This window comes from Centroberyx gerrardi, chromosome 6, assembly GCF_048128805.1.
Source record: "Centroberyx gerrardi isolate f3 chromosome 6, fCenGer3.hap1.cur.20231027, whole genome shotgun sequence".
Lineage (NCBI taxonomy): Eukaryota > Metazoa > Chordata > Actinopteri > Beryciformes > Berycidae > Centroberyx > Centroberyx gerrardi.
Genome location: NC_136002.1, coordinates 23,904,161 through 23,922,852, shown reverse-complemented (window position 1 = coordinate 23,922,852; position 18,692 = coordinate 23,904,161). Strand labels below are relative to the sequence as shown.

Sequence of the window (18,692 nt, the reverse complement as noted above, 5' to 3'; positions counted from 1 at the left end):
GTTCCGTGCAAACTGTCCATGAGTGACTGAGTGAGTGACCTGACTTTCCCACTTCCGTGGGAAAAATAGTACCTTCACTTGTGCCGGGGCTGGGATTATCTCAGACCATCTGTAAACGGATGCTTAGTTTATGGTGTAGTCAGTGTGTCATACAGTAGTAACAGCTTGCTGCAAGTGCATTTATGGCTGTTAAACTACTGTTCAAAACCAGCAGGGTTTGTTAAAAGAAACTTGTATCCTTATCTCATACAATACTGGGATCTACAAAATATTTTGTGTTTTATATTTTAACTCTTTAAAGAGAGACCAATAGCTTACAAATTATTGGTTGTAATGTTGTGAACTAGGTGTCCCTAAGTGTCAATACGAGGTAGTATAGGTGAGTCAGGTTCTGATTAGTGTTGAGAGCGTGTGTGTGTGCGTGTGTGTGTGTGTCTGTGTTTGGTGGTGGGGGGGTAGTCTGTGACACCAGCAGTTACTGCTGAGCCGTCTGGAGGTGTTGTGGATACACTTAAAGGAAACATCTGTGATGGGTGGAGCCCACTTGATGACCACAATGACACCCTGCTCTCACCCAACTTTGTCCCCTAACGTCCAAGATAGGTTTATATATGTAGGAGCTCTCAGGACTGTAGTCAAGACCACCTTAGTTGAATCCAAGTAAATTCCAAGACCAGGTTGAGGCAGGCTGGAGTCAAGACCAGGTCCAAAGGGGTTCGAGATCAAGTCAAGACAGAGACCAGAGAAAATCGAGTCCTGCTCAAGGCCAAGAACAAAATAGACAATAGCTGTGTTCATGTCTTTCCAGATGTAAAAATAATGCTTAAGGGGTTTCTTAAGGATCAGCTGAGATGCAGATCTATCTGCAGCAGCTCTGTACTAAACCCTTCAACATTCAACTAATCAATGCATAGGAGCTGACTGTACAATGCATAGAAGTTTGAAGACCATTACGTACTATACACAGGTGTCATTCTTACAATTGTTTGTCATGCTGGAGAGAGAATATACAAAAGTGGGCAAGGTGGAGAAAAATGTATCTTTAATATTTTTAGATAGGTGGGAAAAAGTTGAGTCAACAACAGACAAGTCAAGACTGAGACGGGACTCAACAGCCCCGGGTGCTCTCCCAAAATAGCACAAGCGATATTTACATCAGATCCTCTGTAAATGCCTTGCAAACAATGGATAGTATTTAAGTCAAGCAATGCTCAATCTCATGCCATCTGTGTGGAATTTACACATTCCCGTACGTCTCTTCAGTGAAAAAGGATGTAATTTTAGGATAATTGAACCCAAGTAGATTAATTAGCAAATAAAAATAATGTAAAGTAACCCAGTTGTAACTGTGTGCAGATGGAAGACTACTACTACTCAGTGCAGTGGTTGGAGGAGTCGGTGCGTCTCTTCAGAGGGTCGGGAGGAGAGTGGAGCCCCGAGAACGAAGGGACTCTAGAGGACGCTCTGGACCATCTGGCCTTCTCTCACTTTAAGGTACGCTGGAAGATTCATGAAACACACAAGATGATTGATGTATTGCTGTGCTCTAAATTCCTCTCATTGTTTCAGACAGGAAATGTCTCCTATGCTCTCAGAGATAAGATAAGATAAGATAAGATACACTTTATTGATCTCCTGGGGAAATTCAGGTGTCACAGCAGCAATGTACAGTACAATAGCAGAACAAAGTACAGGGAAGGTAATAAGGTAATACAAATAATAAAAATAGTGCAGAAAGGATATAGGCAATATACATAAACAACATAAACAATACTAAAAACAATTAAAAAGTGTTTATGTGGCTGGGGGCTGGTGGGAGATGGTCACAGCTGACTGGTGCAGGGGTCGCGGATGATATTGAACAGTCTGATGGCCCGCCACAAAGGAATGCCTGAGGCGCTCCGTTGAACAGCCTGCTCTGTCCTTTCCTGTAGAGGGCCTTGGTGTTGTCTGACCAGTCCAGCTTGTTGTTGAGCTGCACTCCTAGGAAATGATAAGAGTTCACCATCTCTAAGAAGCTTGTAATGAAGAATTGTGCTCTATAATCTATGGCTACTAAATTTACATCATTTGTTTCTTCTAAGATCCGCTGAACGGAAGAGTTTTGCAGAATGTTGAGAAATACGAGAAGCTGCTTGTTGAGAGTCCAGCCTCACCTATCAGGGGCGGCGGGTTGAGGAGACCCAACTCCACTTATCTAAGAACCAGGAATATGTATGAGAAACTCTGCCAGACAAATCACAAAGCTCTCAGGTATTCCTCACTATTGATCATACTGAACATGTTATGTAAAGGGAGAATATCCAGAAGTAATCAGGATAAGTCAATATGACAACCAGAGTATTCTTAAGTGTATAATACTAACCAAATGTGCAGAACAGTTGTGTTTTCTCAATAGCATGCAGAGACTTGGCCGCAGCCTTCAAGGGAAATGCCACTAAATCTTGTTTTTCAAATGTTGTTGATTTGCCGTTGCACAGTTTAGTTTATGTTAGACAACATCCTCTCATTTACCCTATAGGCAGAAGGGAGAGAAGAGTTATGTCACACTAAAATACAGCTTTACCGAGAAACAAGAGGGCTGTGAGAAGATCAGGGTTCATTTTTGTGGGTGTGGTTACATTTTCTGGTTGAGAACAGTTTGCAAGGTATTACAGTAAATCACATTTGGGTGTAAAAACTGAATAACTTTCTAGAAAACCACAAAAATCTCTGAGTGCTCCGAGTGGTGCATCTTGATGACTTCACAGATTTGACCAATTCTCTGGTTTCTGGATTCATCAGAGAGTTAATCAGGTTGAAAATTTAGAATTGACCTGTCCTTGACCATAACAACAACTATTCAACTGTTTAAAAGTGGTATTCCCCTTCAAGCTTATATGGACAGAGAAGAATGTTGAAGTTCATTTGTTTGGATAAAAAGAAAACAAAAATCTTGTTTTGATTTTGGTAATGGACTTCTGATGCATGCTTCTCCTAACAGCCAACACATGATGAAAACCCCAGACTGTTCTGCGACTATTTCACCAATGGCAGTCCTGGGCTGCTACTGCAGCCAATAAAACATGAAGTGCTGAGCCTCATAGACACAGAGGCAGAGGACATCAAGCTGCTCGCCTAGCCAGGTGTAAGTGCCTGCAGTGTCATGTCCTTTTCCTCCACAAATTTTTGTTGTCGGGTGAAAACATCTCCAAAATGTAATCTTTTCAGGAACTAAACAGCCTTGTTTATAGATTGAACAATGAACATCATGCATTTTTCAGTTTATCAAATGCCATTTTCAAAGTGTTTTATAGATCCAAGTGTTGTAGAATTTTGTTGGCCCATAGAGGAACCATGTAATTCTTCAACTGCATCCTCATCATCCACAGCCTCAGCTCCATGCCCATCGTTATGACTCTTTACATCAGCCACCTATAGCCTCTACATCCAGTACAGGATCTGCTCTGTGGAGATGCTCATCCTTCACAGGTGGCAGGGTCATGTTAGGTCAGCTGTGCACCAGTTGTACTTCTTGATCATGTCTGTCACCATTGTGTTCTCCTATGTTAAAATAATGGCTTGTATAAGAAAAAATCTTCAGATTTTCTTTGACTGGCAAATTAGATTTATGATCTTTTGCTACAGAAATAACTTTTCATTACATGTGTTCATAGCTTATTTATTGAAATTCTTATTTTATTGAAACGTGAATGAAATTATTGAATAGGTTCTCATGACACGTGCCCCTCACGATTCAGTTTTATCTGCTTGTTATACGGAGGGCTGTCATGAAAATAAATTGTCCTATGCTGCATGTTTTTTTGACTATATCATTAATATTGTAGCTTCTTGCTGTTTGAATCCACTTTATGGAGACATTATGGTTTCTCAACCAGTTTGCCCCTCTTGGACTTTTCTGTGAGTCTGTGGCCAAGCTTGACCTAAATACCAACAAAACAAAGGTGCGCAAACTTGAAAGATATCTGCTAGATAATATTGCATTTAAAGAATATCCTGTGTATCCGTGTGGGCTCCTGAGCAGCATCATGGTTATATATTGGGTGTTATCATTTTTCTGAACCGACATATTACACCACATCTGGATCTTTCTCTTTACTTTTCTTGACTTTGTTTACAATGTATGTAATTGTACTAGATTGCTTTAAGGTTACATTTTATTGCATATACTCTTAATATGTAGACTGTTGAACCATTCTGTTCTCATACATCCTTGACTATTTTACAGAAAAATATATGATATTAAAGATATATGCCACGTTTGTCACGTTTCCATGTCTATTAATATTTCACTAAAACTTTGTTGCCAAAAGTTTGGCAATAGCGTTTATTCTGTTTGATAGCCTGCAGATAAACGAATTCTTTGCTGAGGTGGCATCCACTGGGGATCAGCAGAAAGTTTGTTTTGGACGCAGAGTTTGGTCTGATCCCCAGCAGTCCTGATTACTGACGCAGGACTTGCGTAAAGAGCAGACGGGCCCCAGTGAGCCGCTCTCAACAGAGTCAACTTGTTTGCCAAACAAAAGAAAACTTCAGGTTGCACAATTAGGGTAGACTCAGGAGCTTTATGTTAATAATCAGCCAGTCTGTTAATTACTAAGCAGGGGATAAGGGACCTGCTCTCTAACTTTACTCTGGGGAGGTCTCACAATACTTCACTCCAGTGAATTACATGTAATCGTTCATAAACAACCAATAGTTCATAGTTCAAATTTCATAATTTTCTTCAAAAACAACACCAATACTGGTGGTGGTGGTGGTGTGTGTGTGTGTGGGGGGGGGGGGATCATTCTTCTCAGCACTGAAGACCATGTCAAAAAAAATAAAAAAACAAAAGCAAAACATGATTCTTGCACATCTTGCCATGGGATGGTCAGCTCTACAAAAAACACACACGCATGGACTACAAGACAGCTCAGGTCCTAGACTGGTGCTGACTATGATGGGACTGTCAGTTGCTGGCCTACCTCTGCTCACATTGGCCGATCCCTAGCCTCACCTATCTGTTTTAACTTGACTTGTCCTTTATGTACAAAGCCAATTTGATGTTTAGGTTTCTCTCTCCTAGTGGGTAAAGAATTGATCTCTGTTCATTTAGTTTAAATTACTGATGCTAAGCTCTTAACTTCAACACTCAACTTTTCATCCTGTCAGGATATACCTATGGTTGCTCCAGGAATGAGTCTAATCATAGATGCTCCTATATTCCACAACTCTTCCCAACCAACTCTACACTTTCCCAGTTGGTCCATTGTCCCTGCAGAGCTGGAAAAACTACTTTGGTACATTTTTCCTCTCTTGTCAAGCCATTTGCTCAAATTTCCTGGTTTCAACAGATTTTGTTTGCTTGAGCCAACTCCAAAGCTCTGGTGCTTGCTGAACTACTTCTATATGGGTAAAAGTCACATGAATGAACATTAATGCTAGAGCAGTGCTAGGCAAAGAAATAAGTTAGGGAGAAAAGGTGGAAAAGGGAAGAAATGTCAAAATTCTAAAATAATCTGCAAACCTTTATAAATAATTCTTTAAATGATGCATATTAAATATCTTCCACTATTTTTCATGTTTTTAACATTCTAATACTACAGAAATGCTTATTTAAAGAGAAAATCTAGCAGACAATCATTTATATATGCTATTCCTATGATTTTGGACATTACAATCTATATTTGTGCAAATGAATAAAGCTAAAAAGAAGAGAATCACTCTATATAATATCATTAAGAAAATCATGGAGAGACTCAATTGAAAATGAATGGGAGAATGACTTTGTGACAGTATCCTGTGTGATTTTACAAGAATATGTGACTATTAACTGTAAGCACAACAATGAAGCAAAACTGGAAGTGATGACATCAAAAATTAAAGTGTTGGTGTTGTTTCTCGCTTTGGGAGAGTTCTTAATGTTTGAAATTATTACGTGAACCAACATCATTGAAACATCACTTGTGAATTCTGTTGGAATTATTTTTGTTTTTTGGCAGTTTGATGAAAAAAAGATTTAGATTGTACAGGTGTACAGTAGCCTACAAAACACAATATTCACAACTATACAGCGTGAACTTATGACCTTTTACCTGCCATAATGAACCAGTCCCAGACAGATAAATGTCACATAAATTAGCATTATTGCTAAACAAGTTATGCGGCACATAAATAAACCCCATTGCACCTACAATAAGTGTTTTGCTTAGTTAATTAGTTTCCTGTCAACTTTTTAGACCATCTCCCCACTAGACATCTATTCCTAATTAGAAACACAATGTTTAGAGACAATGGCATGAAATTAATTTATCTCTGGAGAAATCGAGCCTGTGTCAGACATATTGGAAAAATGGAAAACACAGAGTAAGAGGAAAGAGGTCCCAGAGATGTTATTCATCAAGGACATCTTGTAGTACAAAATGACTATAAATCTGAAGCCTGGCCAGTCCTAAATTCTGCGGACTGATGAGGACTTTCTCAGGTAAGTTCTCTATCATTCTGAATGTGGGTCATGTATGTAATTACTGTATGTTTGAAAGAGTGAATGAGGAAACAGATAACCACTCTTTAATTTTTCTTTTCTACAAAGTTGGGTATTTCTCTCACTTATCAGGCACTGAACATGCAGTACCTTTTCTGAGGGAATACTCATCAATGAAAATTCAGACGAGACAATGAAGATGCATGTTTTTGAGCAAACAGTTCATTTCTTTTTATTGCTCAGTGTGAATATGGATCTTTGAATTCTTTTCTCTTTAACATTTTCAGGCTTGCTCCAGTCATGCTTGAAAATGATGCAGAATCTGACTGAACTTCCAGGCAATGCAACATCACACACAAGCTTGTCTGTGATATTTAAAGTGTCTGTGGTCACCCCCATCTTTTGCGTCTTCCTCTCCTGCATTGTGATTATGCTGCATATCTTTGCATCTCACAGGCAGTTTCTGGAGAGCTCACGTTACATCCTGTTCTCCTACATGCTGATCAATGACACCCTCCAGATCCTGTCCTCTGTGTTGCTCTTTCTCTTTGTCATGGGTGAGGTGCAATTTGCCATGGTCTTCTGCGCTCCTCTGCTATTCATATCTACTGCCACTTTCCAGAACACCTCCTTGATCCTGGCTACCATGTCGCTGGAGCGCTACGTGAGCATCGTCTATCCCCTGCAGCGCCCAGCCGCCTGGCGCTCAGACCGCATCTGGAGGATCATCCTGTCCCTGTGGCTCATCAGCTGCATCCTCCCTGCTGTTGACTTCTCCATAGGGGAACCTAAGCCTGGCGTGGATGTCCTCTCTACCCCTATGATTTGCAAAATGTCCGTCCTCAACTCATCTCCCCTGCAGACACTGTTTAAGGCCTTCCTAAATGGGCTGTTTTTTGTGGTAGTGGCTGTCATCATCGTCTTCACCTACATGAGGATCCTGCTGGAGACCAGGAAGATGAGGCAGGACCGGGCGTCTGTGAGCAAAGCCATGCACACGGTGCTGCTGCATGGCTTTCAGCTGCTGCTGTGCATGCTGGCCTTCACTCACCTCATCACCGAAGCCCTCATAGTGCTCAATGCCAACTGGGATCCGGACGACATCACCTTCTTCAACTTCTTCTGCTTCATCCTCATGCCGCGCTTTCTCAGCCCACTCATCTATGGTCTTCGGGATGAGAGTCTGAGGCGCAACATGAGGAGATCCATGCTCTGCTGCCCACACAGGACCGGACCCATCACCTTATCTAGCTCTTCAACTGGCTGATTTGGATTTGTAGAGAATACTCAACACTTATGAAATGTCAAATGATGTATTTATGGTGTTAAAAACATTTATCTTCATACATAAAGAGAATGTAGGATGATGTTGCAGCTTTCTAACCAGCAGATTTACAGACGATATGTAAATAATTTATCCTTCTAGTACACATTTGTGAAGACAATGGGAGAAGCAAAGTCAAAGTTAGAGACCACTAAGAATTGAACTAGAAATTGTCACTGATTGGTTCAAACTTTTTATCTGTTGTGTCCTACACTGCCCTGTGGACACATAAGACCTCTTTTCTCTTTTTATGGATATATTGGCACCACTTTTTGAGATCAGATCAACCGTTTTATAGACCAACTGCTGTTACACATTAACAGTCAGTGCCCTTAAATCTGTGCTAGCAGCATCAATAAAGACTATTTACCCAATTGACTGATTTTTCTTTTTATATCCTACAGAAAGCCAGACGACCGCACCGAGTCTCTCACTCTCAGCAAACAACATTCACGCTGGATTCATGATTTGCTGTGTGACTGTGCTGCAGGCCGGCCTCCAACTCTAAATGCTTTTGGCCTTCTGTCATTCACCTTCATTAAGATACATTACAGATATTTAAGTGCACTTTGGAAACTCAAATCACAACAAAGAGTGTGTATTGTACTTCAAGCTCTCCTAGCAGATAAGCATACTGACATCTGGATGTACGTCACATTTTGTTTGCAGCTGCAATGTTGTGGTCATGTTTCATATTAGTCATAATGTGTTAGAAGAACTGTGGATTTCTCTGAGGGAACTGTATGATAGTGACAATATAATTAAAACAACTGCATAAGAAGAATTATAGAAAGTAACATAAGTAAAATAAAGTGCCAGTTTACTTTGGTTAAGTATTTTTTCTTTTTCCCCAAGTGTATTTACTATGTTCCTATGGTCCTTTGCAGCTTGCTTGTAGTACAGATCATCTACCTGCAGGTGTCACTGTGATTTCAAATTACACTCATTGCCGCTCAGTAGGTAATGTGCTCTCAAGTATTTTTTTTCTTTTTAGAAAACAAACGATCCAACACATTCACAATTTAAAGCAATACAAATTGCCATAAACAATCGAGGTGATAAGTAACTTACACCAAGAGCGATGCAACCAAGCTTAAGAGGCATGAAGAGCTCGCTTATTAATGAGAAACAGTCGGTTGTACCCTAAATTTCTAAACTGTAGCCTATAAAGTATTCCCATCATCATAAAGCAGATAAATCTGATGTGGGGTCTGTCATGCATTTGCATCTGGTTGCCTCCCAGACAGTGAAAGCTGATCCCAGAGCAGTGAGAGCTCCCTGTGCCTCCTCAGTGTGAACGGGACAGAGGCACATTTGATTCACACAAGGCAGGCAAGGCGCAAATACAGAAGATTTCCAATACTAGTCAGAGTAGTGTGAAGCGCTCAGCCACGTGAGGAAACAACTGGAAATCAATCAGCATTATTGGAACAAAGGAAATAACTCAAGACGGCTTCTGCACCCAAGATGGGTTATCTCAACTATGTTTGCTTTACTTGGGGTCTCCTAACTTCGGCTGTGGTTCCTGTGTCTTTGGTTGAAATGTATACGTCGCTATTGAATGTTAAGCAGGCCATCAATGTTGAACGGAAACTGATCAATTACCAAGGAACTTACATTGACCACGAATTAGAGAGACTCGAGGACATCAAACGGTGAGTGGCACGCATGAGATTTGATGACACACTGATATACTATAAGTGGCACTTTGTACAATTTTAATTCCTGCCTGGGAAGTGCATGTAAACAAACATTTTCATATTCAATTCAATTCAATTCAACTTTACTGTCATAGTAAAGTGCACAGGTAGGGGAGAGCAGGGCATGTTGTCACACTTTTTACTCACTGGTGTATTTCTCAGTAGTGCCTTACTACTGAGATACAATATATATATTTCTAGCTAGATTATGTTCTTGAAATGAAATACCACTTGACAACTTTTGACAACTTACCCCATGTCAGGGCATGTTGTCACACATGATGGGGCATGTTGTCACATAGACAGTTTGTGCACACAATTCCATTTCCTCTGAAGTATATACAGTATACAATAATAACATGAAAAAGATACTCTTGTATTGAAAACAACATACTTCATATCAGAAATTGACACCCACCACACACCATGTAAAATAACTCCTCCCTCCCTCACCCATCCTGGGATGCTCACACATAAATTCTGATACAATTTCCAATAGTATGATATATTAATGTATATATACACATTTCATTTGATGTTTTATTACATAAAATGGCTTCTTAGTCACTTTAAGAAAAGGGTAATAATAGTAATCTGCCTCTGTGGCTGTATGTGAGGCTGGTCCAGCAGAGAGGCCACTTGCTACACAAGACAAAGGTTTGTGTGGTGCAAGTACCAAAATCATATTTATTCAGAAAATAATGAATGTAAAGCTATTTCTAATTTAAAAAAAAAAAAAGAGGATATGGATAGTTATGACAACATGCCCTGAAATCAATGTGACAACATGCCCTACCCAGGCTTTCCTGACAAAGGTCCCTTCAGCACATAGCTTGACTAAAACATTCAAAATTATTATCAGGTTATTATCAGGCTGACCCTTTATTTTATGTGTCACAATGTATAATTATTTTGATTCCTTCATTCGAAAAAAATGAGAAGAAAAACACTAAGATTTTCATTATTTACTTTCAGGTATACAAATTGCTTTTATGTTACAGTGTTTTGACTTAGACTGTTGTATTCAACAGAGGTAACCTCTTATTAAGAAAGTAAATATTTGTGTAATTGGACTTTTGGCTCTAATATATTAAGTTTCAGAAATAAAGCCACTGAGACAACTTACCCCGCTCTCCCCTATACATACAACAAAAGGTAGCTGTGCACTCCCAGGTGCAGGTGCAGCTGTTATTAAGTATACCAAGAGTTACTTGCAGATGGTGTCAACAATGTGGCTGTTCCAGAAGGTATAAAGTAGCATTCAGCTGCATGCAGTGGTCACTTATTGAAATCACCTCTTGTTTGTTTGTTTGTAGATTTCTCTGCAAACCACGATAGTGTGTGAAAACAGCAAAGTGAAAGAAGTCGAGTCAATTTAGTGTGTGAAAGCAACAAAAGGAAAAAAAGTTGACTCAATATTTTTTGTGTCGGGTTTGTATTTTTACAACGACGCAGCCGAGGGCATCACCAGACAAATTCAGGTCAGGCAGCAGGCAGTCAGTCGGGTAACGCTTAGTGAGATGTCGCTTCGTGAGATGGCCTCTAGAGGGCGTCTTTGACTAAGAGATGGCCTCTTGCCTATGGGCTAAATGCCACATTGAATCCCATACACACTGATAATGCCATATTGAATCTCACACATTGAGCAACACTCTTCGCCGTCAATTTACAGACATCCACATCTTCTGCTGTCCTGCAAACCTGAACAGTAGGTAACGTTATTACCTGTGGTATGTGATGTTGGTGGAATAGGTAATGTAACCGATAAACATGGAATAGGTAATTTAACCGATAAACGTGTCACGCTAGCCGATTGCTCCCACACTGAGCACCACTCTCTGCCGTTAATTTACATAACTACATCCATGTGTTCTGTTGCCCTATAAACTGTAACGTTAGGTAACGTTACCTGTGATATTTAACTGACTTTAGTGGAATAATTTAACCGATAACCATGTCGTAATGTTTCAGTGCATTGAATTGAACACACGCGCCGTGGGTCTGTACAGGATCTGCTTGCTGAATAATTTTTTTCGTAGCAGACAGCGAAGGCACGTCATAATGTGAGCAAACACTAACTGTGCAAACAACGCGATATCACGTATACCACCATAACTGTGTAGGACTTTACGCCACTTCTTGTGCAACTCTCAACAATGGGTAGTCAGTCAGTCAGTCAGTCAGTTAGTCAGTTAGCTACTTTCACTCCTCTAGGCCGGTCCAAGGAGGTTCTATAGGCCCGGCAGAAAAAGGTTCCCTCAGCCTTGAGTTTCCCCTACAATAAATTAGACTGTTTATGTGCATCCTCTTGTATGGAAAAGACATTATCGCACTCAGCAAAAGTCCAGAGGAGCTTGAAGACAAGCACAGATCCTGTGCAGACTCACGGTGCGCCCTCTAGAGGCCATCTGACGAAGCGCAGGTTCCGTGCAAACTGTCCATGAGTGACTGAGTGAGTGACCTGACTTTCCCACTTCCGTGGGAAAAATAGTACCTTCACTTGTGCCGGGGCTGGGATTATCTCAGACCATCTGTAAACGGATGCTTAGTTTATGGTGTAGTCAGTGTGTCATACAGTAGTAACAGCTTGCTGCAAGTGCATTTATGGCTGTTAAACTACTGTTCAAAACCAGCAGGGTTTGTTAAAAGAAACTTGTATCCTTATCTCATACAATACTGGGATCTACAAAATATTTTGTGTTTTATATTTTAACTCTTTAAAGAGAGACCAATAGCTTACAAATTATTGGTTGTAATGTTGTGAACTAGGTGTCCCTAAGTGTCAATACGAGGTAGTATAGGTGAGTCAGGTTCTGATTAGTGTTGAGAGCGTGTGTGTGTGCGTGTGTGTGTGTGTCTGTGTTTGGTGGTGGGGGGGTAGTCTGTGACACCAGCAGTTACTGCTGAGCCGTCTGGAGGTGTTGTGGATACACTTAAAGGAAACATCTGTGATGGGTGGAGCCCACTTGATGACCACAATGACACCCTGCTCTCACCCAACTTTGTCCCCTAACGTCCAAGATAGGTTTATATATGTAGGAGCTCTCAGGACTGTAGTCAAGACCACCTTAGTTGAATCCAAGTAAATTCCAAGACCAGGTTGAGGCAGGCTGGAGTCAAGACCAGGTCCAAAGGGGTTCGAGATCAAGTCAAGACAGAGACCAGAGAAAATCGAGTCCTGCTCAAGGCCAAGAACAAAATAGACAATAGCTGTGTTCATGTCTTTCCAGATGTAAAAATAATGCTTAAGGGGTTTCTTAAGGATCAGCTGAGATGCAGATCTATCTGCAGCAGCTCTGTACTAAACCCTTCAACATTCAACTAATCAATGCATAGGAGCTGACTGTACAATGCATAGAAGTTTGAAGACCATTACGTACTATACACAGGTGTCATTCTTACAATTGTTTGTCATGCTGGAGAGAGAATATACAAAAGTGGGCAAGGTGGAGAAAAATGTATCTTTAATATTTTTAGATAGGTGGGAAAAAGTTGAGTCAACAACAGACAAGTCAAGACTGAGACGGGACTCAACAGCCCCGGGTGCTCTCCCAAAATAGCACAAGCGATATTTACATCAGATCCTCTGTAAATGCCTTGCAAACAATGGATAGTATTTAAGTCAAGCAATGCTCAATCTCATGCCATCTGTGTGGAATTTACACATTCCCGTACGTCTCTTCAGTGAAAAAGGATGTAATTTTAGGATAATTGAACCCAAGTAGATTAATTAGCAAATAAAAATAATGTAAAGTAACCCAGTTGTAACTGTGTGCAGATGGAAGACTACTACTACTCAGTGCAGTGGTTGGAGGAGTCGGTGCGTCTCTTCAGAGGGTCGGGAGGAGAGTGGAGCCCCGAGAACGAAGGGACTCTAGAGGACGCTCTGGACCATCTGGCCTTCTCTCACTTTAAGGTACGCTGGAAGATTCATGAAACACACAAGATGATTGATGTATTGCTGTGCTCTAAATTCCTCTCATTGTTTCAGACAGGAAATGTCTCCTATGCTCTCAGAGATAAGATAAGATAAGATAAGATACACTTTATTGATCTCCTGGGGAAATTCAGGTGTCACAGCAGCAATGTACAGTACAATAGCAGAACAAAGTACAGGGAAGGTAATAAGGTAATACAAATAATAAAAATAGTGCAGAAAGGATATAGGCAATATACATAAACAACATAAACAATACTAAAAACAATTAAAAAGTGTTTATGTGGCTGGGGGCTGGTGGGAGATGGTCACAGCTGACTGGTGCAGGGGTCGCGGATGATATTGAACAGTCTGATGGCCCGCCACAAAGGAATGCCTGAGGCGCTCCGTTGAACAGCCTGCTCTGTCCTTTCCTGTAGAGGGCCTTGGTGTTGTCTGACCAGTCCAGCTTGTTGTTGAGCTGCACTCCTAGGAAATGATAAGAGTTCACCATCTCTAAGAAGCTTGTAATGAAGAATTGTGCTCTATAATCTATGGCTACTAAATTTACATCATTTGTTTCTTCTAAGATCCGCTGAACGGAAGAGTTTTGCAGAATGTTGAGAAATACGAGAAGCTGCTTGTTGAGAGTCCAGCCTCACCTATCAGGGGCGGCGGGTTGAGGAGACCCAACTCCACTTATCTAAGAACCAGGAATATGTATGAGAAACTCTGCCAGACAAATCACAAAGCTCTCAGGTATTCCTCACTATTGATCATACTGAACATGTTATGTAAAGGGAGAATATCCAGAAGTAATCAGGATAAGTCAATATGACAACCAGAGTATTCTTAAGTGTATAATACTAACCAAATGTGCAGAACAGTTGTGTTTTCTCAATAGCATGCAGAGACTTGGCCGCAGCCTTCAAGGGAAATGCCACTAAATCTTGTTTTTCAAATGTTGTTGATTTGCCGTTGCACAGTTTAGTTTATGTTAGACAACATCCTCTCATTTACCCTATAGGCAGAAGGGAGAGAAGAGTTATGTCACACTAAAATACAGCTTTACCGAGAAACAAGAGGGCTGTGAGAAGATCAGGGTTCATTTTTGTGGGTGTGGTTACATTTTCTGGTTGAGAACAGTTTGCAAGGTATTACAGTAAATCACATTTGGGTGTAAAAACTGAATAACTTTCTAGAAAACCACAAAAATCTCTGAGTGCTCCGAGTGGTGCATCTTGATGACTTCACAGATTTGACCAATTCTCTGGTTTCTGGATTCATCAGAGAGTTAATCAGGTTGAAAATTTATAATTGACCTGTCCTTGACCATAACAACAACTATTCAACTGTTTAAAAGTGGTATTCCCCTTCAAGCTTATATGGACAGAGAAGAATGTTGAAGTTCATTTGTTTGGATAAAAAGAAAACAAAAATCTTGTTTTGATTTTGGTAATGGACTTCTGATGCATGCTTCTCCTAACAGCCAACACATGATGAAAACCCCAGACTGTTCTGCGACTATTTCACCAATGGCAGTCCTGGGCTGCTACTGCAGCCAATAAAACATGAAGTGCTGAGCCTCATAGACACAGAGGCAGAGGACATCAAGCTGCTCGCCTAGCCAGGTGTAAGTGCCTGCAGTGTCATGTCCTTTTCCTCCACAAATTTTTGTTGTCGGGTGAAAACATCTCCAAAATGTAATCTTTTCAGGAACTAAACAGCCTTGTTTATAGATTGAACAATGAACATCATGCATTTTTCAGTTTATCAAATGCCATTTTCAAAGTGTTTTATAGATCCAAGTGTTGTAGAATTTTGTTGGCCCATAGAGGAACCATGTAATTCTTCAACTGCATCCTCATCATCCACAGCCTCAGCTCCATGCCCATCGTTATGACTCTTTACATCAGCCACCTATAGCCTCTACATCCAGTACAGGATCTGCTCTGTGGAGATGCTCATCCTTCACAGGTGGCAGGGTCATGTTAGGTCAGCTGTGCACCAGTTGTACTTCTTGATCATGTCTGTCACCATTGTGTTCTCCTATGTTAAAATAATGGCTTGTATAAGAAAAAATCTTCAGATTTTCTTTGACTGGCAAATTAGATTTATGATCTTTTGCTACAGAAATAACTTTTCATTACATGTGTTCATAGCTTATTTATTGAAATTCTTATTTTATTGAAACGTGAATGAAATTATTGAATAGGTTCTCATGACACGTGCCCCTCACGATTCAGTTTTATCTGCTTGTTATACGGAGGGCTGTCATGAAAATAAATTGTCCTATGCTGCATGTTTTTTTGACTATATCATTAATATTGTAGCTTCTTGCTGTTTGAATCCACTTTATGGAGACATTATGGTTTCTCAACCAGTTTGCCCCTCTTGGACTTTTCTGTGAGTCTGTGGCCAAGCTTGACCTAAATACCAACAAAACAAAGGTGCGCAAACTTGAAAGATATCTGCTAGATAATATTGCATTTAAAGAATATCCTGTGTATCCGTGTGGGCTCCTGAGCAGCATCATGGTTATATATTGGGTGTTATCATTTTTCTGAACCGACATATTACACCACATCTGGATCTTTCTCTTTACTTTTCTTGACTTTGTTTACAATGTATGTAATTGTACTAGATTGCTTTAAGGTTACATTTTATTGCATATACTCTTAATATGTAGACTGTTGAACCATTCTGTTCTCATACATCCTTGACTATTTTACAGAAAAATATATGATATTAAAGATATATGCCACGTTTGTCACGTTTCCATGTCTATTAATATTTCACTAAAACTTTGTTGCCAAAAGTTTGGCAATAGCGTTTATTCTGTTTGATAGCCTGCAGATAAACGAATTCTTTGCTGAGGTGGCATCCACTGGGGATCAGCAGAAAGTTTGTTTTGGACGCAGAGTTTGGTCTGATCCCCAGCAGTCCTGATTACTGACGCAGGACTTGCGTAAAGAGCAGACGGGCCCCAGTGAGCCGCTCTCAACAGAGTCAACTTGTTTGCCAAACAAAAGAAAACTTCAGGTTGCACAATTAGGGTAGACTCAGGAGCTTTATGTTAATAATCAGCCAGTCTGTTAATTACTAAGCAGGGGATAAGGGACCTGCTCTCTAACTTTACTCTGGGGAGGTCTCACAATACTTCACTCCAGTGAATTACATGTAATCGTTCATAAACAACCAATAGTTCATAGTTCAAATTTCATAATTTTCTTCAAAAACAACACCAATACTGGTGGTGGTGGTGGTGTGTGTGTGTGTGGGGGGGGGGGGGATCATTCTTCTCAGCGCTGAAGACCATGTCAAAAAAAATAAAAAAACAAAAGCAAAACATGATTCTTGCACATCTTGCCATGGGATGGTCAGCTCTACAAAAAACACACACGCATGGACTACAAGACAGCTCAGGTCCTAGACTGGTGCTGACTATGATGGGACTGTCAGTTGCTGGCCTACCTCTGCTCACATTGGCCGATCCCTAGCCTCACCTATCTGTTTTAACTTGACTTGTCCTTTATGTACAAAGCCAATTTGATGTTTAGGTTTCTCTCTCCTAGTGGGTAAAGAATTGATCTCTGTTCATTTAGTTTAAATTACTGATGCTAAGCTCTTAACTTCAACACTCAACTTTTCATCCTGTCAGGATATACCTATGGTTGCTCCAGGAATGAGTCTAATCATAGATGCTCCTATATTCCACAACTCTTCCCAACCAACTCTACACTTTCCCAGTTGGTCCATTGTCCCTGCAGAGCTGGAAAAACTACTTTGGTACATTTTTCCTCTCTTGTCAAGCCATTTGCTCAAATTTCCTGGTTTCAACAGATTTTGTTTGCTTGAGCCAACTCCAAAGCTCTGGTGCTTGCTGAACTACTTCTATATGGGTAAAAGTCACATGAATGAACATTAATGCTAGAGCAGTGCTAGGCAAAGAAATAAGTTAGGGAGAAAAGGTGGAAAAGGGAAGAAATGTCAAAATTCTAAAATAATCTGCAAACCTTTATAAATAATTCTTTAAATGATGCATATTAAATATCTTCCACTATTTTTCATGTTTTTAACATTCTAATACTACATAAATGCTTATTTAAAGAGAAAATCTAGCAGACAATAATTTATATATGCTATTCCTATGATTTTGGACATTACAATCTATATTTGTGCAAATGAATAAAGCTAAAAAGAAGAGAATCACTCTATATAATATCATTAAGAAAATCATGGAGAGACTCAATTGAAAATGAATGGGAGAATGACTTTGTGACAGTATCCTGTGTGATTTTACAAGAATATGTGACTATTAACTGTAAGCACAACAATGAAGCAAAACTGGAAGTGATGACATCAAAAATTAAAGTGTTGGTGTTGTTTCTCGCTTTGGGAGAGTTCTTAATGTTTGAAATTATTACGTGAACCAACATCATTGAAACATCACTTGTGAATTCTGTTGGAAGTATTTTTGTTTTTTGGCAGTTTGATGAAAAAAAGATTTAGATTGTACAGGTGTACAGTAGCCTACAAAACACAATATTCACAACTATACAGCGTGAACTTATGACCTTTTACCTGCCATAATGAACCAGTCCCAGACAGATAAATGTCACATAAATTAGCATTATTGCTAAACAAGTTATGCGGCACATAAATAAACCCCATTGCACCTACAATAAGTGTTTTGCTTAGTTAATTCGTTTCCTGTCAACTTTTTAGACCATCTCCCCACTGGACATCTATTCCTAATTAGAAAAACAATGTTTAGAGACAATGGCATGAAATTAATTTATCTCTGGAGAAATCGAGCCTGTGTCAGACATATTGGAAAAATGGAAAACACATTACAGTAAGGGGAAAGAGGTCCCAGAGATGTTATTCATCAAGGACATCTTGTAGGACAAAATGACTATAAATCTGAAGCCTGGCCAGTCCTAAATTCTGCGGACTGATGAGGACTTTCTCAGGTAAGTTCTCTATCATTCTGAATGTGGGTCATGTATGTAATTACTGTATGTTTGAAAGAGTGAATGAGGAAACAGATAACCACTCTTTAATTTTTCTTTTCTTTTCTACAAAGTTGGGTATTTCTCTCACTTATCAGGCACTGAACACGCAGTACCTTTTCTGAGGGAATACTCATCAATGAAAATTCAGACGAGACAATGAAGATGCATGTTTTTGAGCAAACAGTTCATTTCTTTTTATTGCTCAGTGTGAATATGGATCTTTGAATTCTTTTCTCTTTAACATTTTCAGGTTTGCTCCAGTCATGCT

General features: G+C 39.9%; 1 protein-coding gene across 1 annotated transcript; it reads left to right on the top strand.

Annotated features, from left to right (window-relative positions):
- Positions 1-6,779: 6,779 nt before the first annotated feature.
- Positions 6,780-7,733, top strand: LOC144539378 (odorant receptor 131-2-like). Its single transcript, XM_078283937.1, has one exon. The coding sequence runs from the start codon at positions 6,780-6,782 to the stop codon at positions 7,731-7,733; it is 954 nt and encodes a 317-aa protein (XP_078140063.1).
- Positions 7,734-18,692: the final 10,959 nt, after the last annotated feature.

Bases quoted from the DNA above. Each gene is read 5' to 3' on its own strand.
- LOC144539378 (XM_078283937.1), top strand. From the start codon at position 6,780: ATGCAGAATCTGACTGAACTTCCAGGCAATGCAACATCACACACAAGC.